The 23,086-nt window shown below is 42.0% G+C and overlaps 1 protein-coding gene across 1 annotated transcript in view; it reads right to left on the bottom strand.

Annotated features, from left to right (window-relative positions):
- The window catches only part of LOC114250649 (irregular chiasm C-roughest protein), a 113,081-nt gene that overhangs the window by 49,434 nt on the left and 40,561 nt on the right, over positions 1 to 23,086 (bottom strand). The window contains exons 3-5 of the mRNA XM_089738249.1: positions 21,879 to 22,029; positions 19,118 to 19,198; positions 185 to 336 (exon numbers count right to left, since the gene is read on the bottom strand). Of these exons, the coding sequence (XP_089594375.1) occupies positions 185 to 336; positions 19,118 to 19,198; positions 21,879 to 22,029 (384 nt within the window). The remainder of the gene's footprint in view (positions 1 to 184; positions 337 to 19,117; positions 19,199 to 21,878; positions 22,030 to 23,086) is intronic.

The raw sequence follows: 23,086 nt of genomic DNA, 5'->3' as shown, positions 1-23,086 counted from the left end.
GCCGCCACCCACCTTGAGACATGAGTTCTAAGGTCTCAGTATAGTTATAACGGCTGCCCCGCCCTTCAAACCGAAACGCATTACTGCTTCACGGCAGAAATAGGCAGGGTGGCAGTACCTACCCGTGCGGACTCATAAGAGGTCCTACCAACTGTAGTGTTTTAAATGTACACGGAATTGTTACCTCCGCTGGAGGTTTTCCTCCTACTGAAACACACTCCAAATCCAGCTCTCTGTCTTCTATAGCTGGAATGACGGGTCCCCGAAGTACCTTTGGAGGATCTGGTGGTACCAGCACCGTCAGTCGGGCGTACCTTGACCGAATTGCTGGCTCACCTGTTGACAAATATTTATATTCATTTATTGAAAACGAGCTGACCCGGCAGACTTCGTAGTGCCTCTGCGTCAATCGATAAATAAAAGACCTAAACTTTTGTATAGAATAAACTTAAAACAAACAAAAGGAATCCGTCCGACGGGGGACACATCAAAGGAAAAACAAAATTGTCATTTTTATTTAATTCCGAGCATTTTCATATTTATCTTTACCTTTTAAACCTTCTCTGGACTTCCACAAATAATTCAAGACCAAAATTAGCCAAATCGGTCCAGCCGTTCTCGAGTTTTAGCGAGACTAACGAACAGCAATCATTTTTATATATACTTATAAGTATATAGATAGATAATTAACTGTGATAAATTGTTTATGCTCAAATTACATGATACCAATGCCAAATAATTAAGTTGAAGGTGTAAGCTCCACCTCCATATACTACAGAATATTATATGCAGTCAAAAGCAGTAAAATTCGGGTAATATTTTTTTTTTTTTTATTGCTTAGATGGATGGACGAACTCACAACTCACATGGTGTTAAGTGGTTACTGGAGCCCATAGACATCTACAACGTAAATGCGCCACCCACCTTGAGATATAAGTTCAAAGATCTCAGTATAGTTACAACGGCTGTCCCATCCTTCAAACCGTAAACGCATTTCTGCTTCACGGCAGAAATAGGCCGGGTGGTGGTACCCGTGCGGACTCACAAGAGGTCCTACCACCAGTAGTGTACCATTAAGCCCTACCATTAAGTAGCTTAAATCTCTCACTCAGCCTTTACATCTAAAATAGCAACCTAACGACTGAGAGTTGAAAATTATGACCCTGAGGAAGAAATAAGATATATAATAATTTCTAAATTTCTTCATTAAGTAAAGAGCATTACAGTTGAATTTCTACTTAATGTACACGCTATATAATTCGAACACAAAACAACTCTACCGTTTATTCATTGGACTTCTCTAGACAATAAAGTTACCCCTTGATACATTAGCATAGTTTCAACTTTATTGCCTTATTATAATCTAGTCACATTGTCCAACAAAATGGGTCTGACCCAATTTTCCACTCCCTAATATTAATTTCAACACATTCCCTGAAATAGGCGCGGACGTAGTCTGCTATGAGGTTTCCGTGTAGTTTTTTTACGCTAATTTACATTTCAAAGTATCAGAAAGATAGTCATTTTTATTTGACGATACCAAACACCAGATTTTATGAAAGTAACATATATCTCTATTGCGGTATATTTCAGTAAGTTAAAGAAATAGATATAGATACAGATCAAGCTAGGAAAAGTGTGTTAAAAACTAGTTCTAATACAAGCCCCATAAGTTCCAATTCTATTAGTGCCCTGAAATCTATCTACATATATCATCCGGTCTTATTTACAGTTTTTTCACCTCTTAATCCCTACCCAAATACTGGTTTGGAAGTCACATCCAGCATAAAAAGTAGAGAACCATACCAATAAATTGAGGTTTCAATCGTGTCTCAAGGAGTTTCGGCGTTATCCCTATCTATGGTCTTCAGTAAGCACCTTTAGTATAAAGAGATGGTTAAATATGTTCATTCGAGATTCGCATTACAAAATATGAACCTAATTCTTCTTCTTCTCAGTCGTTCACTCCTGGCGGAGTAGTCGTGGTTACGTAAGTCTTAATGTTTGGTTGCGGCCTTTGAGAGACTTCTCCATCTTTTCTATCATCTATTAGTGGCGGTACGTGTACACTCAGTAAGTGAACACTTCGTAGATAACTTAACCAAGTCTGTCCACCTTGTGGATGATCGGCCGCGAGAGCGTGAACCTAATTACAGCCCTGTAAAAAACTAAGACTAACATAATTTAATTTCAACGTAAAATCCCCGAACTAAAAGGTTGTCTGTGTACGTTCAGATTAAATATAATTGTTATTAAAACGAATTAGGGCAGAATCAAAATTTACTCCCAACTTAAAATATTCGCAAAACCAAGTCTGTTTTGATTACGAAATATATTTTCAATTAGTCACTATCAGAATTTAAGTCTGTATAAATTTATGCTGTTTCATTTTTTGCTTCCAAATTTATTAGTGATTAGGGCAATGAATTATTTATTAAGGAATCTTGTGAACGCGCTCTGGTGATAACGAATACCTCGCCAATTTCTGCTGTGATGACGCTAGGTTTGAAATGTGATACTTCACAATTGAGGTTTAGATCATATGTCTCTTGAGGGGTGGCGGCAGTCAAATAGCGACGTTTATAAGCTCCAGAAACCACCTAATACCAGATAGGGAGTCTTATACGATTTAAGCGCCTACCTACCCAATTTGACGAATAATGGTTGCAAAATGTTCATCATGCCACCTCGGCTTTCTATACTACCCAATGTTACATTTGCTATCAACAAAATTTACGAATTGAAATTAAAACGGAGATTATTTATTGCTTAAATGAATGGATGAGTTCAAGAAACTACGGTGCTAATCGATAACCGGAGCCCATGGACCTCGGCCAATTTTACACGTGACATTGAAGTTTCAATTGCATTGTATATAGCTGGCTCACTATTCAAACCAGATCCGCTTTGTACCAGAAAAAAATTGAATTGTGAGATCCACTTGTACCGGTCAGCAAAGTATACGTGTAGAGTTGGATTATGTACGTATATAAAAATATGTAATATTATTTTTAAAGTTGAAAGAAAACAATTAGAAATAAAAAACCTTGCGATCACAGCCCTAGCGTCTCGTGTGTGAATTAGACATAGATAAAGCCATAACAAAGTTTTATCTGATTTATTCTGACAGTTCGCTTTAGTAGTTTCGCCATTTAAAAGCTAAAGTTGAACTTGTTTCTGGTGAAACTTATTCGGTTCATTACGACGTGGTTCAAATTTTAACCGATTTCAATGAAGTAGGTGCTGACATTTTCTTTGCTATTTTTCTGTTTGTTGTCGAAGAGTTTCGACATTGGTAAAGCTGTTTTCTATTTATTTTTAAAGAATACACTTTCAGATTGGTACAGTGGAACATTCATGAAAATCGGTGCAGTATTTTGGTTTTAGACTCGTCTTTTTGGCCTGCCTATAGTTAGTGACCTCGAGAGGTTATGCTAACTACAAGAAACGTGTAGACGAGCTGACGGGCTCAGCCTGGTAGATTTTGCAAAATTCTACCCTAGTAAGGGTAAATGTTGATGAAAATGGGGATTCGGGTTATGGCCTTAAACCAGCTAGGCCCTGTTCATCCAAGCAATCTTTTTCTAATAAATAATAATATTATAGTTAAAAAAAGGCTACTTTAAAATTTAATAGAACAGATCAACTAATCTAACTGCGATTCCGATCCGTTGGCAAATACAGCGAAGCACCGCTCTAGTTAATGTTAGAAAGTTCTCTCAGGTTGAGCCCCGTAAGCTCACCTATCCATCCTCTCGTAGTTGGAATAGCCCCTTAGGCTACCAACGATTAGGCAAGGAAAAATATAATATTATTATGACTACCGTGGTTCGCTAGTAAGAGACGAAACTTTGGATCGCAACTTCATGCTGTTTTGGAGACGAGGTAATTAGTGGGACGCTTTGGCGTCCTACAGTGAAGTCAAAGTCTATTTAGCATATTGTGATAACATTCGAGAGGACTTCAGCTAAGCCAGCGATCCAGTATATAGCGGGAGTGTGATAAAGAGAGAAAGAGGAGAATGATATTTTTTTAAGGGATTTTATGACCTGGTAACTAAGACCTTTAAGTCATGTCTTATGATTAATTCGCTTAATTTATATTCATATTTTTATGAAAAATTATATTATGGAGTGAAATGAAATGAAGATGATTAATTTGAGACATTAATCAACTGGGATGAAATTAAATGAAAAAATATGAGATGATATTGGGATGAAATATAATCTCAGTAAAATGGGGGTCATTTACTAAGATTTTTTCAGTGGACTTTTTGGAGGATCCCAAGAAGTTACAGCGGCTTTGTTTCATTTTCCCACATTTGTGTACTTTCACAGATATTAAACAGTTAAAAAACCACCATTACTGCACATTTAAACCCGAAGAAACACTAAATAGACAAAATATAACAAATCACACAACTTCACTCCTCGCGTTCCCGCCAAAAAGTCAGAGGAGAATGATAAAGAAAAACTTAATTCTACCCTCTCTTAAGATAAAAATTATTATGTAGTTGGAAAATAGAATTACATTAAAACATTTCCAAACATATCTAATTGAGAATTCGGGTACTCCGAACTTTATATGAAAGCTCGACCCGGTACCGTACCCCGAAAGCCCGGGGCTCTGTCAACACAAAACAAATTCGCACTGCCTTTTGAAGTCCAAAGGTCGCACTGCAAACACAATAGTTGTGTCAGTGAAACGAAATTGTCCGAGTTACGTTCCTATTTAGCTCACTACTCGTTTTTCTGTTTAAAGACTCAATGCCTGGGGTACAAGTGTCGCGTTTTTAGCGATTATGTAAATGGTAATTGTTCTTCTTCTTCTTTGTCGTTTCCGCATTACTGAGTGTCGTGACCACCTTGGTCCAGTTTTTGCACCGGCTTCCTCCAATGTTGCCTGCGTTCGGCCTGCTTAATGGCGGGACGCTAGTGTTTGTGGCCTCCTTGACAATGTCCGTCCACCTGGTTGACAATCTTCCTCGACTTAAAGATTTGAAAATATTTTAACGACACCTTTCTGGTTTTTATGGCTACAAATGATCGCTAACGCCACGTAGGTCATGGTTATTCCCGGTTCTCTATAAATAAACCGCTTCGTCCTAAGGAATAATGTTTTGGTGTAGAAATTAATTGAAACAAGTGCGAGGGCAATAGGCCTACAAAATCGCGATCTTTTTGACAGATAAAACCGTGACTCTAGCGCAGCCTTTGCCTATGACATTAACATTACCAAAAAGCTAACTGGGCGATCCTGTTGTAAACCTACTGGCCGTCTGGTGTAGTGGTAAGTGACATGGCCACTACACAAGGGGGTCGCAGGTTCGAATCCCGCCAAGGGAAGATTTAAATATGATAAATATAAAATGTATTTTCCAGGGTTATGGGTGTATATTATATATATGTATGTGTATAATAAAAATCTTACATTTATTTCCGTTATCTGGTACCTGTAACACAAGTTCTTTACGAACTTAGCACGGGACCAGTTAACGTGGCGTTGTTAAATATAATATATTTATTAAATATAAAAAAAAAAGAAAAAAAAACAACCTCTTGTAAAAGTTGTATTGCGCCACACACGCAAATAACAAATGAAGGCTACATATGAACATATTTTAGGCTATTGTAAAATTCAATTGGATCATGTAGTTATTATATTAAGATTACTAGAGGTCCCACAGTAGTCGAAATTCGACTATAATTAATTGGAATTGTAAGTTTGTACACTATTATGATTGTATTTTATACTTCTACAGTCACAAATTTCGCCAAGACTACACTATAAAAAATATTAACAAAGTTAAACAATATTTAATCTATTCTCAATTTGACAACAGACGTCAAGAACAAAAGTTTGACAATAAATAGTGTGCATGCGTGTGTGCGTCAAAAACATGGTATGTAGTGTGTGTAATGTTTTCTTTATTGATTTAATATGTCTCTTATGCATTCTTTTAAAAAAATATTAGCATTGTGCACTTCTTCTCTATATTCTCTATAAGTGTGGAAATATTTTACTGCTCCGTCCGCGCAATTTTCGTAAAAAGGGGTACAAAGTTTTTGCTTCACGTATTATTAATTAAATTATTATCTTCACTACATAGTATAAAACAAACTCGCTTTCTCTATCCCTATATCTGTCCCTATGTATGCTTAGATCTTTAAAACGACGCAACGGATTTAGATGCGGTTTTTTTTAATAGATAGAGTGATTGAATAGGAAGGTTTATATGTATTATAACATCTATTAAATAGTGGAGAAATCAATAATAAATTACAGTTTCCGAAGCGAAGCGAGGGCGGGTCGCTAGTAATAAATAAGTGCAAAATAATGAATCTCTTTGGCTTTCGCTGTCACTCGTGCATTAGCCCGACGTATAGATTCCAGCACAGCGGTTGTGGTTTGACAATTTGTGGGGTGTTTGCGTTCGTAAGCGCCGACAAACGTAGATTTTTCTTTCCTAGAAACTCGGACTTTTCTCATGGCTGAGTCGTTATTCTTTTGTTTTGTACAATTAACTGTTGTGCTAAGTTTTGTACAGGGATTCAATGCGGCTACGGCATCAGGTGTTTAATACTTTGACAGATAGGTAGTAAGTATATTTTTTTTTTTTTTTTTTTTTCCTACCTATGCTGATAGCCTTGAGAGGCTATTTCAGCTTCGCCCTAACGTTAGTAGGTGAGCTCGCGGGGCTCAACCGGAGAGTTGCTAACACTGACCCTAGCAAGAGCAGTGCTTCGCAGAATCTACCACCGGATCGGAAACGCGACCCACTGAGAAGATCCGGCGAGAAACTCAGTGGGCTGTGTCTATGGGTTAGTTCACTCGTCGAACCCTTCGTCGCAAGCGACGGGTTCGACGAGGACGGTGACCGGTGCTTGTGGTGCCTAAAAGCACCGTTAATGGATCAGGAGGATCCGTAATGACGTGCTTTGGGCGACGTCGACGGTTTACCATTCGGTCTACTGGGTCGGGTATGTAATTTCCAGCGGCTACGATGAGAGGGTTCTCATGTCGTGCCGCCTTCTCAAAATGGCGCAGCGATGCCGACTGTAGATACTTACTAAGGGAGTCGAGCTCCAGGTCGTCGTGGAGATCCACATTCCTAAGGAACCAAGGCGCTCCGACGGCTATCCTGCAGAATCGTGATTGAATAACCTGAAGGGATTTCAAGTTGGTGCGGGCTGCGTGAGCGAACACTACGCTTGCATACGTCATGACGGGGCGTATACAAGTTTTGTAGAGAGTTACCTTATTTCGGAGGGACAGTTTGCTTCGACTACAAAGCATTGGATAGAGTCGTCCTAGAATAAACGCGGCGCGGTCGCGTACCGTTTTTATATGGGGACGGAATGTCATCCCTCTGTCGAGGGTGACGCCTAGATATTTGACCTTCGAGACCCACGGAATGGGCTGGCCAAAGAGAGTGATGGGACTAACGGCGGAGGTGTTTGCGCGCCTACTACGGAGTGGGATGCTCGAAGTGATGTTCGGAGGGCGACCCCTTTTGAAGAGCACCGCTGCGCTTTTCGTGGGGTTGATGTCTATTCGCCATTTCCGGAACCACTGTCCCAGGGTGGCTACTGCGATCTGGAGTCGCCGATGAAGCAGCGACATCTTCCTACACGAGTAGTAGATAGCCGTGTCGTCGGCGAAGAGCGCTAGATGGGTCTCCGGAGACCGGGGTATATCATTGATATACAAACTAAATAATAACGGGGAGAGCGCGGAGCCTTGCGGGACTCCGGCGGTCAGTTGACGGGGACGAGAACGAGTTCCCTCTACTCGATATCGAAACGAACGGTTCGACAAGAAGTCTCGTATGATGAGCACGAGTCTGTCTGGCACTCCCATGTTGTACAGTTTATAAATTAAACCGTTGTGCCAGACTTTGTCGAACGCCTTCGCGATGTCGAAGAAGAGGGCGCCGGTCGGGATTTGTTTACGCCTATTTAGTCCTATCAGAATGTGCTCCGTGAGGCGGTGCACTTGTTGTACGCACGAGTGTTTAGAGCGGAATCCGAACTGTTCGTCAATGAGAATTTTGTTCGCGGTAACAAAATCCCAGAGGCGTTTCCTAAGGAGCCGTTCGTAAATTTTTCCTATCGTCGAGAGGAGACTAATCGGACGGTAACTAGAAGTTTCGTTTGTCGGTTTGCCCGGCTTATGTATACCGATAACGTCCGCTTCTTTCCACACCGCGGGAAAGATGCAGTGCGTCATAGCGGCATTTAAAATTGTAGCCAACATTGCTATCAGTTGGACTGGCAAAAATTTTAGCGCGCGGTTGTGGATGCCGTCGGAGCCGGGTGCCTTCCTAGGTTGGAGGTTATGGATCGCGTCTCTAACTTCGTCAGTGGTAATGGGGGGTAACGCGTCCGAGGGCGGCAGGGAAGCTCTGCGCTCGACCTCCCTGTCGACTAACTCGGTGTGTTCGGGGTCCGCGAGTTGAGTGCTGGTGGTGCACTGCTCTTGCAGTGCATCGGCCAGCAGCTCAGCCTTGTCATCGTCATCGAATGCCGGTGGTTGGCCTGAAGGGCGTATGAGGGGAGGCATAGTAGCGGTAGTTTCGGATTTGAGAGTCCTAGCTAGTCGCCAGTATGCTTGGTGGGAGGGCGCGAGTTGTTCTAGATAACTATGCCAATTATCGTTACGCGCGTCGCTTAAGCGGGAGTGGACTTCGCGTTGTAGACGACGCATCCGAATCCGGTTTGAATGCGTGGGAAGACGATCGTAGGCCCGGATTGCCGCGTTCCTAACTCTTAAGAGATTCCTAAGATCGGGGGACAGTCTGATGCGGTGGAAGCTGTCCTCCACATCGACTTCTTTAGAAGATCTAATGATCGCGGAAGATATGTGATCGGTAATGATGTTTATGGATTCGACGGTGTCCTCGGGGGATAGATTCGAATCCGGGCCGTAAGGGAGGATTGGCGGAGCGGTGTCGGCTAGGCACGTGCCCAGCTTATTCCAATCCACCATGGTCCTCGTAACAGTGACTGGGTTGTGGGGGCGACCGAGCTGCATAACGACAGGTCGGTGGTCTGAGTCGAGCTCTGACATTGCTTCGATGGAACGCAAGCGCAGAGTTACGTTCCTAAGCAATGCCAGGTCTATAGTGCTCGGACGGAGCGCGATGTTATACGGATAACATGTTGGAGTTGGGGGACCGACTATTTCAAAGGTGAGGTCGTCTATAAACGCGTCGAGACGCCTACCGTTAACGTTAGTACGATGACAGTTCCACCTAGTGTGGTGGCAATTTAAATCGCCTGCCAGGATGACGGAGTCTCCCATGCCGAACAGTGACTCGATGTCACTGCTCAGAAGGGGCTTGTCCGGGGGGAGATAAACGGATGCGATGACGATCGGCTGGTGTCCCGTCAGCGAGATACGGCACACTGACGCCTCGATATGTGAGAGCGAGGGAGTATCGAGAGGGACAACGTGCAGGGCCCGCCTATAGTAAATGGCAGTCCCACCTTTGGAGGCGGTGAGTCTGTCATTCCTAACCATGACGTAATTCGCGACTTTCGGGTCGCGACGCGAGGGCTTCAGACAGGTTTCCTGCACTAATAGAATATCTACAAGATTATCGCGGAGGAATTCGAAAATTTGATCGCGTTGCCGCGCGAGTCCGTTAGCATTATAGAATGCTAACGTAAGGGAATACGGTTTTTCTCTACCTTTTTGCGCCATTGGTTACCGGTAAAGATTTACAAAGTGCGGGACACGGACTCGTATACGTCCATGTGGTCGAACGCGGCCGCGAGCCGCTGTTCGGGGGTTACCGACCTACGGATAGCGTCTGCGAACGATCGCAGACGGTCGAAGTTGACCGCAGTGACGAAGTCGCGCACGAGCGCGAAGTCGTTGGCGGCAGAGGGTTGCGGGGGGCGGAACGCGGGCGCGGGGCGAGGTGCGAGCAGGGGCTGGGGCGCGGGGCGTGTCGCGAGCGGGGGCGGGGGTGCGGTTTGCGTTCCCGCCTTCGTATACGGCAGCGGTTTTTTCCACGCCGAGACCGTGGGAACTGCAGCCGGCACGAAGGCGGGTTTCGGCACTGAAGGCGCCGAAGTCTTTGGGCCGACGGTTCGGGGGGCTGGGTGGGTCGGACGTTTACGCGGAGCCCTAGGACATCCACGGTAGTTCGCGGGGTGCCCTTGCTTAAGGCATAGGACACAGCTTGGAGGTTCGGTCGCGGTTTCCCTAACTCGCGAGCAATCTAATGTGGCGTGATCGCCGAGGCATTTTACGCAGCGGGGGCGCGCGTGGCAATTACGAGCCGAGTGGCCGTAAAGCTGGCATCTGTAGCACTGCCCGGGAGTACCACGTTTATGGGGGGCTTCGATTGAGATCCCGGATAGGCCGCAAATTGTCGTGAGACATGCGATCTTCTTTTTGGCCTCCGGGGTGGGTTCTAGAGCTACCAGGATCATGTTGTAGGGCTGCTTGCCCCGCCCACTGTGCATCCGGTGCACGCTAACTAACGGGAGGGACTGAGCGGTCAGATCCTCCTTTATGTAATCGATGTCTAACTCCTTGGGGACTCCGCGTATCACTACGCGGAGCTCGCGGTCCTCCTGAAGAGCATAGGTGTGAAAACCTATGTTCTCCTTTCGGAGGTATGAAGAGAGGGCCCTATGGTCGCCCGGCGTTGCGACCTTTATCTGAATCCCATGCGCGACGTTACGCGCATGGGTGTAATTAATTTTGTTGGCCTGAAGGGCCTGGGACACGCGATTCCACGCTGTCTTCTCTTGAAGTATCAGCGGGGGCGGGGCAGCTACTTTAGGAGCGGGCGCGGGCTTGGGACGCGGCGGCGGGGTTACGCGGCGAGCGGAGTCCGACTCCGGTGTCACGACTACCTGCGGGCGGGAGGCGGTCGCGGATTTAGTTTGCTTCGTCGTGGAGCTCCGGGACTCCACGGCGCGAGTACGCTTTTTGCCGCGCGTTACGGTTTGGAACCCATCCGAAGTTCCAGGCTGAGGGCTTGACGCGGATTCGAAATCCATCTCCGATTCGGTATCGGAGCCTGAACTCGAAACGATCGAGGTCGCGACGGACGAAGCGCGCGATGACGTAATCGACGCGGGCGCGGGGGTGGGGGTAGCGTTAGGCGCTATGTGAGTCGCATCGTTGGAACGTGCGCTCGAACTTGACGCGGCGGCGGGGGGCGCGCGGCGTGCCTCCGAGGCACGTTTGAGATACGCGGCGACGGACGCGGGGGGGGAGGGATTGCCACGAGAGGCCCTAAATTCGAGATACTCGGCCCTAATTGACGGGTACCTATCCCGGAGGAACCCGACAATATCACTAGCACTATCTTCATGCTCCATTCTTCGGTCTTCTTGCCCGGGGGGGGCGGCCCCGGGACTTTTGTTGAACTCGCCGAAAGGCGAGGCCCCGGATAGGATTTGTAACCCCCCTGTGCTGCAGGACAGCAAGGAGCAGGGGGGGGGAATGCCTATGCCGTGAAAACGGCAATCGGCGGGGAAAAGGAAAGGAACCCGCTCGGGCTGTATAATGCTACAGCAGGCAGAATCGCGAGCGGGGGTCTAGTCTTGAAAAAGACTGTTGTTTTTGGGAAGGGTTAGGAAATCGCTAGCCTGTGAGTGCCACAGGAAGCTGAACGTAGCGATTGGTTTTGCCTTGAAAAAGGCAGTTGGTAAGGGTGGGTTCGCGGTTACAAAACTTTAGCGCACAAAAATGGACCTCGATACGCAGATCGCAAGCGACCAACGGATCGGCACGTCCGCACTACTGAATTGTACGCACGATGTATTCACGGTCACTACACTGTCGAGCACAACTGTGAGTTCTGAGACGCAGCTCGCAAGCGGGCCACGGATCGGAAAGCACGTCCGCGCACGACCGAGTCGTGAGCGAGAATGTAGTAAGTATAACGGATCCTCGCAGAATAAATATTTAGCCGGAAAGGACCCCTTTGTCATGGCGCCGAAATTCCAAGGAGTATCCCTGCAACCTTCCGAGAGTATCGGGATACTTGGGGTCGACATTTCGAGCGATGTCCAGTTTCGGAGTCATTTGGAAGGCAAAGCCAAGTTGGCGTCCAAAATGCTGGGAGTCCTCAACAGAGCGAAGCGGTACTTCACGCCTGGACAAAGACTTTTGCTTTATAAAGCACAAGTCCGGCCTCGCGTGGAGTACTGCTCCCATCTCTGGGCCGGGGCTCCCAAATACCAGCTTCTTCCATTTGACTCCATACAGAGGAGGGCCGTTCGGATTGTCGATAATCCCATTCTCTCGGATCGTTTGGAGCCTCTGGGTCTGCGGAGGGACTTCGGTTCCCTCTGTATTTTGTACCGTATGTTCCATGGGGAGTGCTCTGACGAATTGTTCGAGATGATACCAGCATCTCGTTTTTACCATCGCACCGCCCGCCACCGGAGTAGAGTTCATCCATACTACCTGGAGCCACTGCGGTCATCCACAGTGCGTTTCCAGAGATCTTTTTTGCCACGTACCATCCGGCTATGGAATGAGCTCCCCTCCACGGTGTTTCCCGAGCGCTATGACATGTCCTTCTTCAAACGAGGCTTATGGAGAGTATTAAGCGGTAGGCAGCGGCTTGGCTCTGCCCCTGGGATTGCTGAAGTCCATGGGCGACGGTAACCACTCACCATCAGGTGGGCCGTATGCCCGTCTGCCTACAAAGGCAATAAAAAAAAAAAAAAAAAATCGTACCGAAAAAAATGCCGGTTTTATATTAGGTTCACTTGTATGTATGTTTGTATGTTTGTAACTGACTCCTTTAGACGCGATTTTGACCCACTTTAAGCGACCAGATTTCATTCAAACTTTGTAGATTTATCGAGGACCGATGACAATACACTAATTTGATAAGATTATTCCATTATTCAATTTGTAAAATAAGATTATTGTCAATTTATATAATTTTTATCTAAAGTCGATAAGGCAGGAATTGACGTTAAAGTACTTAATAGTTTTAAAAATACGCTTTTATAATAAATTTAACTAAAAAATGAAAAATAAATAATAGTTTACAAAACTAAAAAATACGCTTTTATAATAAATTTAACTAAAAAATGAAAAATAAATAATAGTTTACAAAACTAAAAAATACGCTTTTATAGAAAATTTAACTAAAAAATTAAAAATAAATTTTAATAAATTTTAATTGAAAAAAGTGTAAAATATATTTTAGTTCAAAAAAGGCGTTCTATTTTTTTGTTGAATTTTATATAAAGTGTGTGTTTATTTTTAGTTTTTTAAGCTATTTCTTATTACGAAAAGACGAAATGTAAAAGGCTATTTTAAAATTTTGCAAGTGCTTAATTGCAGATGCGTACTTAAGCTGTCAAAACCTTCAACTTCGTTGTCTGGGATCGCAGTCCATTGACACGTTTGGGCCCTTTACTCGCGTAATTGCGACCAGTCGTAAGGTTTCCAAAGAATATTGCCTAGTCTATGCATGGCTTCAGTCCTTTTAGTCACTAAAAATCAATGAATTCGGTCACGTGCTCTTTCCACACGATTTTTCTGCAGGTATCTTTAGAAATTCTACGAATTCATTGTACCGAGAGTATCGCGAAGGGGTATTGTAATTTTCTATAACGTTGAACGGAAAATGTGAGATGGTTTTTGCGTGGGTTGATATTACGCAGACGTGTGATATGACAGATAATTTGTGTCAGACCAAATGAGTGTGAACCGAAAATAGCATATCTTAAATTGTACGTGAAATAAAGATAGCAATGTAAGTCGTCAGCTACATTCGCGGACGTCAAGAATATTCTAAAAAGAAGTGTGAATCACTGGTGGTAGGACCTCTTGGGAGTCCGCGCGGGTAGGTATCACCACCCCGCCTATTTCCGCCGTGAAGCAGTAATGCGTTTCGGTTCGAAGGGTGGCGTAGCCGTTGTAACTGTACTGAGACCTTAAAACTTATATCTCGAGGTGGGTGGCACAGCAGGTGAGCTGTGAGCTCGTCCACCCATCTACGTATTTCAATTTCCAAACGTATTTCATTAGAAAAATTGTCACGTGATTGCGTGCATTGATTGCAGACTCTTCAAACTTCCACTACTAATTTTTGCGTTGTCCGCTCTTACCTTTTTGTCAGTGCGGGGTAACAAAAGTGAATGCGAGTCTTCACCTCGTAAATACGAAAGAAAAAAATGGTAATAAGAAAACCATATCACTCTCACGGCTGGTGATTGTGTGCATTGATTGCAGACTCTTCAAACTTCCACTACAAATTTTTGCGTTGTCCGCTCTTACCTTTTTGTCAGTGCACGATATATGAATGCGAGTTTTCACCTCGTAAATAAAAAAATGGTAATAAGAAAACTATATTACTTCCATACTACTTTCACGGCTGGTAGGTAAGAAATACGAAGCCATTGAACATTGAAACATTGGAGTAGATGTTGAAATGATAAGCGTCCACAGTAACGCCAAATGTTTCGGTTGTTTAACGGTGTATTTCTTCTGAATTGAGCGTGTCATAGGGAGAGGATCTTATTTGAGATGTAATTAAGGGTCGCCGTGTAGGGTTGTCCGTAGTCAATTTTATGAAATATTTAAGTAGTTGTACCATTGAAGACCAAACCCGAATTTAAATGGTGGAAGACTAATATCGAGCTTAGAAGGCCACTCTACGAAATCAATCATTGTATTATAACCAAAATGGACGTATGTAATAATCTCAACATACCATAGTCACAGTACAAATTTATGATAAACATTTTTTTTATTAAAATAAAAGTATCGAAGCAATTTTTGGGAAGGAAGGGAAGGAAAGACGGGAAGGTTGCTATATTATTTTGTAATTGTGATATATATGACCTTCGATAGCTTATTCGAGAGCTCTCTAAGTCACTCATGCAAAAAAAATACAATTACCACTTACATATTTCTAACTGACAACCCTATCCGACTCCCTTCATCAAAGACACCTCCAGCACACATGTGACAGCTTAAAATAAACGCTGCATTTATTTTCGTGCGACACCCCTGCGACTAGAAACACGATATAAACAGAGTGATATGCCCGCAAAGGAAACAAAAGAGAGCTTTGCCGAGCGAACTTAATTAGAGTAAGTTCGTAATGAAATATTTGATACCTATCTACAGTGAACCCACTAGAGATCCAATCACGGATACGATAGTGTATATAGGCGCAAACGCCACTATTGGCAATAATTAACATAATAATATAAAATTTAGTTCATTCTATGTTAATATTTATTTATTACTAGCTGATCCGGCCGACTTCGTAGTGCCTCAATCGATTAATAAAAGACCTAAACTTTAGTATAAGATAAACTTAAAACAAACAAAAGGAATCCGTCCGACGGGGGACACATCAAAGGAAAAACAAAATTGTTATTTTTATTTAATTCCGGGCATTTTCATATTTATCTACCTTTTAAACCTTCTCTGGACTTTCACAAATAATGCAAGAAAAAAAATATATTGCCAAATCGGTCCAGCCGTTCTCGAGTTTTAGCGAGACTAACGAACAGCAATTCATTTTTATATATACTTATAGTATAGATTAGCAAGATCTACTATATTATTTAATACTTAATAGACGTGTTTTGATGTGAAAATGTTCAGAATATGATTATTGTTTATATTATTGTTTAAAAACACAAATGACTGTATAAATAATTGAATATGAATAAAGCATATATATTAATAATAATTTAATAAGTATTGTAATTGTTATGAAAATGATGTTGGCGCCATCTATTAATAGGCTGGATACTAACAATGTTAGTTTACATAAGTTAAAAGTAATTTATGTAAAATAAATTAATGTCAGAGTCATGTAATAATCACTAAAAGATGTATTGTTTCGCAGTAATTTCATTTGTTTGTATAATAGAAGTTGTAGTTGCTATAACCATCACAAAAACGGCTAATTGTGTAAGAACCAGGACGTGACTTTTCGTTATAAACAACTAATGTTAAAGTTTTATAGAATTGTATTGTATTTTCATTGTAAAAGAACTTATGTGTGAAAACCCTGGGTTAACGCCGACATGTACATTCAGTTATATTTTAATGGTAATTGAGTTAATTGTGGTGCTGGCGACGTATGCCACGAAAACCATGGACGGCCCGCCGCACCAACATCTCTATTCTCAAGCAGCTAAAAATAGAAAAGACTCAACGTCTATCCACAACCTGCCTACAAAGAATATTGCGGTATTTTAATCATGTTGCACGCAGGGACGCCAGCAATTTGGAACGCCTTGCGGTGACCGGTAAATTCGAGGGAAAATGGCCTAGGGGTAGAGGTTCCAAATGATGGTCGGACCAAACAGCGGAGGAACTGGGGGTACCTATCAGCGACGCACTCCACCAAGCTACAGAACGGGATCGATGGAGACAGCTGGTTGACGGTATCGGACGGAGTCACGATCCTCAGTAATAAGAGACCGATTGAAGAGAGAGTCAGTTGTGAGCTCATGGCATGGCAGAAGCGGTAATGCATTCCGATGTGAAGGGTACTGGGCTCTTCAATACAATTTGAGACTGACCTCATGATGCGTAGCGGCTTTCCATTAGGTTGACTCCAGAGAACACTAAACATCATATGATGTGTTCCCTTGTTTAAGTATTCATAATAATAAAGAACATGTTTTTTATCTATCTTCTTTTTTTTCCTAAATTTATTTAATGCTATTAGAATATAGAAGCAAATAAATATCTCCAAATATGTAATAATAAAATTAATTATGAGACGGTATCTCATTACTGCTAAAATATTTTCAAAGAAAAAATCCTAATAAGCTATTATTATTCAATAAGATAATAATTATGAACACATTATGACTGTCAATAATTCTTGACAAAAAACGGACTTAATTTTTTTCTTTTCTTAAAGAAACTCATCAGTTTTTTTCTGTTTTAGAAAGAATTATCTCATTAAAAGACTGGAATATTGCATTAGTGGTTACACTAGAGGCGGATTGCAGTTGTTCCATACAAGGAATAAGCCACATTTCTCAATCGAACGTCTTCGATACCAGGTAAAATAAAGGATGCGCCATTGACGGAACCTGGAGTAGGAAATGAAAAACTATGGATGTGACATGTACTTTTTACTAAAATTTTTTTTGGATCCGTTATCTTTAAAATAGGCAAGGTAGATGGCAAATGTCCTAGAGGACGCAGTTCCACGAGATGGTCGGACCAAATACGATCTTCTCTGAACATTAACTTCCACAATGCCCTTCATGAAGCTAAGGATCGCAGCGGATAGAGGGTAATCTTACGAGAAAAAATGATGGAGCAGGGGAGTCACGACCCTCAGTAATGAGGAAAACGACGCGAGGAGGATCTTTAAAATTATGCAAATAGGACTGGCCTAATTGAAAGTGGTCACCAAAGCTCATAGGAAACAGCAATGCCAACGGCACAGCTGAGCCGCTCCCTAGCACATAGAATTGTTACCAAGACAATTCCATGGCACTCCAAAACACCGTTGAAAGTAGATCATTCTAAACCTTAGTGGTAAAAAGATCTCTAGAAATCCACTGTGAACGAGCCCAATTATTGATTTAAGTAATACTAATTGGAATGTATACTGCCTTAATACATACCAGAACGTCCACAGCCCATTACAGTGACCGTCTGCCTTCAATGACAAAAACTAAAGATGCCACATTCGATCCTCGATCAGAAGCTTCTGCAGTCATAGCACCTGTCTATACATCGGAGCACAAAGCCTTTACTCAAAGGCATGGAATATGTTTAGATTAGACGCGTTGTGCCACAGAACAATACTGGAAATGCAATATTGCGAACGAAATTGGTTTTGACGTTTGTATTTCAAGAAAACAGTGTTATCTTGGGGTCTTTGTTGATGGACTTAGTGGACTTGAATCTTCTGAATCTGGTGACGATCAATGATAAATTATGCTTCAACATAATTATATATTATATTTGAAGTCGTCGTGGCCTAACAGATAAGACGTCCGGTGCATTCGTGTTGAGCGATGCACCGGTGTTCGAATCTCAGGCGGGTATCAATTTTTCTAATGAAATACGTACTCAACAAATGTTCACAATTGATTTCTACGGTGAAGGAATAACATCGTGTAATAAAAATGAAACCCGCAAAATTATAATTTGCGTAATTACTGGTGGTAGGACCTCTTGTGAGTCCGCGCGGGTGGGTACCACCACCCTGCCTATTTCTGCCGTGTAGCAATAATGCGTTTCGGTTTGAAGGGTGGGGCAGCCGTTGTAACTTACTGGAGACCTTAGAACTTATATCTCAAGATGGGTGGCGCATTTACGTTGTGGATGTCTATGGGCTCCAGTAACCACCTAACACCAGGTGGGCTGTGAGCTCGTCCACCTATCTAAGCAATAAATAAATAAATATGTACGCTAATTTCTGGTAATTAATTCGGTGGCTGCGATTTCCACTTCGGGGAGTAATTCGCATGACGAATACGTTTATATGGTCTTTTTCTGGCTATTTAATATCTATATGTGTATATTTACATGTTTCCCAATCAGCTTCTCATAGCCCAGGACTGAAAATAAACTGGATGTAGGGCGTATTCTGAGGTCACATGATTAAGTATCGCCATTCTGTATCTTTCTGCAGCGAAACACTCAAGTGTCCCAGTTTGAAGGGTGAAACAGTCGTGGTACAATACATTTGATATTTCAACTTCATGTGTATATACATAGATACAGAGTCTTCATGATGTGATAGTAGCCATTCAACAACTAATAGGTATGTACACCTGGCTGCGGAATTCGAAACCGCTATACGCGGATCACTGAATTTGAATTCACTGGGCATATTATCCCTTAAGCCACGATAATTTTGGGCTTCGACTTATAAATATTAAATTCACAGTTTATAATTAAATATCATGATGTTGGGTTTATATTTATCAACTAAAGCACTATGGCCTATCAATCACGCCTTGAAAAGGACATCGTGAATCAACATGAAATAACTTGGTAATAGTTGCTTCGTACTATCTCTTTCGGCAATTGTTGGATCTGAGCGGACAGAAAAAAGCAGAATAAAGTGTAACTTTGATATCGCTTATTTACAATGCGCCAAACTTTTGTTATAATATTAAGAACTTACCTCTCGGTCCAGAGCTAACTTGGCATTGATATGCAGCGTCGTCATCCAGCGTAACTTCTCTGATGTCCAACGAGTAGTCGCCTATAACAAGATCAGTAATGGATAATGAGCACAAAATTAATATCATAGAAATCGTATTTTCTCAGGTTCGTTTCCAGAGATTTGATTAGAGGTTGCTTCATTTTATCTATACGAATATGTAAATCGTAATATCTAATCGTAATAATCGATGATACCGACATCTCGTTTTTACCATCGCACCGCCCGCCACCGGACTAGAGTTCATCCATACTACTTGGAGCCACTGCGGTCATCCACAGTGCGTTTCCAGAGGTATTTTTTGCCACGTAATATCCGGCTATGGAATGAGCTCCCCTCTACGGTGTTTCCCGAACGCTATGACATGTCCTTCTTCAAACGAGGCTGCTGGAGAGTATTAAGCGGTAGGCAGCGGCTTGGCTCTGCCCTGGCATTGCTGAAGTCCATGGGCGACAGTAACCACTCACCATCAGGTGGGCCGTATGCTCGTCTGCCTACAAGGGCAATAAAAAAAAACTGCTGTCTGCTCAGAACATTCTCGAATCCAAACAAAGTCCCTATGTCAGATGCTAGTCATACTAAAAATATCGACAGATCATCGTTCCCCTCGGAATGCAGCGGCGCAAGTAGACTTAAATAGTCTGCGGTTTTGCTGTAGACTCGCAAAGACTCTCCCTATGCTATTTAAACGCGGGATTTATAAGAATAATATTCGAACAGATCATTGAGTCGCGTGTTTTTTTATATTTTTTATTGCTTAGATAGGTGGACGAGCTCACAGCCCACCTGGCGTTAAGTGGTTACTGGAGCCCATAGACATTTACAACGTAAATGCGCCACCCACCTTGAGATATAAGTTGTAAGGTCTCAGTATAGTTACAACGGCTGCCCCACCCTTGAAGCCGAAAGGCATTACTGCTTCACGGCAGAAATAGGCGCGGTGGTGGTACCTACCCGTGCGGACTCACAAGAGGTCCTACCACCAGTAATCGCGTGGTTGGTGCGAAGCGCTTCTTTACAAATTTACAAACCTCTTCAAAATAATATCCTATTAACATAATTCAAACTAATTTAACTCTTTTATTGCTGAGTTTATTTTTACATATTTTGCATAAATTGCCAAAAGGATTTTTGAAAAAAGCTACCTTTTAAAAAATTAGAACTTAAAAAATACAAAAATTAATGCTCAATCGACAGTAAAATAATTTAAAATGGTTATTTATAAATGTTATTTATCAATTAAAAACCTTATACATACGTCCGTGTAGGTTGACACATAATACCTATAATCAAATTGCATAATAGTCGGTATCCCGACGCTTCGCACTCTATACGTATTAATAGAGAATCGATCTATCGACGGTTCGCGCTAAAAAGGTTAAACTACTCCCAAAAATCGAAATATAGTATTCGAAACATCGGATATGATAATATAATGATAATCATAAACGAGAGATTAAATCGTAAATTTATTTTTAATTGAATAATAATATGCAATTTGGAAAAGGGCACATCTCTGAAAATGTAAAATGTTCAGGAAATGAAAAAAAAAACTGATTATTTTCTAAAGCAGTGTAAAATTTAAAATAATTAACTTTTGAGATATATTTTAGTGTTAATTAGCAATTGAAAATTACTGGAATTATTATAAAATGGCTGTTGTAGGTAAGCCTCAAAACTACATGTACATGAAAAAACGTATTTGACAAAATATGCGACATGTGCCCATTTCGAAATTTGTATATCTATACATATAAATAAAATCGGAGCGTCTGTTTGTAATATTGAAACAACCGCTTTATACTACATGCATATGCATATATATACGGTACATACACCAAAATAACATTTTTTACAATTTTTGTCTGTCTGTTTGTTCCGGCTAATCTCTGGAACGGCTGGACCGATTTTGACGGGACTTTCACTGACAGTAACTGTAACTTAGGCTACTTTTTTTAGACTAGCTTCGCCTCGCGGCGTCACCCGCGGTACGTCAATAACCGCGGGTTACTTTGCGGGACTCAGCTATCAATAATAAAATGTAATCTTTCCGAAGCGAAGCGAGGGCGGGTTGCTAGTTCAATAATATATCTACGATTCGAGTAATAGTTAGTTACCGTGGCTAATGTACTACGCATTTCAAGTTCGTCAACCGGCCAGAGCCGGTGTCTCTGTGAATGATAATTTTTGATTTTTGAGCGCTCTTGTCTCGTACATGTATCTTTACGGCAACCACAAATCATAGGATAAGTCCTTAGCTCGGGACAGACTTTTGCTAGCACTTGTAATTTTAAAAAAATAGTGCACTGATGCCTAACCTTTATAAAAATATACGAACTTCGGTGAATACGTTTTTTTATAGCTTAGATGGATGGACGAGCTCACGGCCCACCTGATGTTAAGTGGTTATCGGAGCCCATAGACATCTACAATGTAAATGCGCCACCCACCTTGAGATATGAGTTCTAATGTCTTAGTATAGTTGCAACGGCTGCCCCACCCTTCAAACCGAAACGCCTTAGTGCTTCACGGCAGAGGTCCTACCACCAGAAAAGCAGAAACAGGCAGGGTGGTGGTACTTACCCGTGCGAGCTCACTAGAGGTCCTACCACCAGTAAAAAATCCCGTGACCAAAGTAGCCAAAGATACTTTTGGTTTTGTTTGGTATAGCTTGCAAGCACCACGCAATATTTTATCAGGGAACTATACTGTCAAAACCCACCTTCTTCGTCGCTCCCAATCATTTTGTAGCGCTCGTATCCGGCCAGATGGCGGTGTGTACCGAGTCCAAAGTCATCCTTAGTCCACTGAAGCTGCCCAGCCTTCTCCTCAACTCTGCACGGAAGGATCACTCTGGAACCTAATATGGCGGTCTGAAAAAAAATGTGTTACGTTATTTTCACGGTCCAAACGAGTTGAGACGCAGTACAATGAATTATAATACTAAATTTTTACGAAAAAGAAAACCTCTTCAACAAAATAAAATGAGTATATCATCAATGTAGTCGAGGTCAATTAAATATGCATCATTAAGGATAACTGGCAAGCGCAGTGTGGGACCGCCACCTACCAGATGGACCGACGACCTAGTGAAAATCGCTGAATCCTATTTTTTTACTAAAGCTCATTGCCGCGAGAGGCTATGTCAGCGTAACCTTACAGCTAGGTGAGCTTACTAAAATTTAAATGGGACCACATGATAAGCATCAGTTTTCAAATCTATATCTATCTATAAGTATATATATAAAAATGAATTGCTGTTCGTTAGTCTCGCTAAAACTCGAGAATGGCTGGACCGATTTGGCTAATTTTGGTCTTGAATTATTTGTGGAATTCCAGAGAAGGTTTAAAAGGTAGACAAATATGAAAATGCTCGGAATTAAATAAAAATAACAATATTGTTTTTCATTTGATGTGTCCCCCGTCGGACAGATTTCTTTTGTTTGTTTTAAGTTTATTTTATACAATTTATTTACCGATTGAGGCACTACAAAGTCTGCCGGGTCAGCTAGTAAACATATAAAAAGGTTCTGAATTGACACGCAGCAAAAAATAGAGCCGAATCAAAAACATTCCTCTTTTTTTAAGTCGATTAAAAATGTACCTAGTCAATTTTTAAGTGCTTTTTACTGAAATGTATAAAAAATTTTATAGCATTTTCCACTTCTATATATTATGATATTGAGAAAACAAAATGGTATAAATAATTGGGATGGTTGTACGTAACTCTGCTGACCCAACGAGCATAGCTGCTTTGGGAATTACTTGCACCTAAGCCGACATCTCTGATGATTAAGTAAATTTTATTAAGTACACCGCGCGAGCCATCGTCGATTACGCCAAATATTTGCGCGCGGAACACGATTAAAAGAGGTCAATATTTTTTTCTTTCATAACGGATTTAATATTAACATTACAAAATATGATTCG

Source organism: Bombyx mandarina, chromosome 24, assembly GCF_030267445.1.
Source record: "Bombyx mandarina strain Sakado chromosome 24, ASM3026744v2".
NCBI classification, from domain to species: Eukaryota; Metazoa; Arthropoda; class Insecta; order Lepidoptera; family Bombycidae; genus Bombyx; species Bombyx mandarina.
Note: the sequence above shows the minus strand (reverse complement) of the source record. Positions and strands in the feature narration are given on the sequence as shown.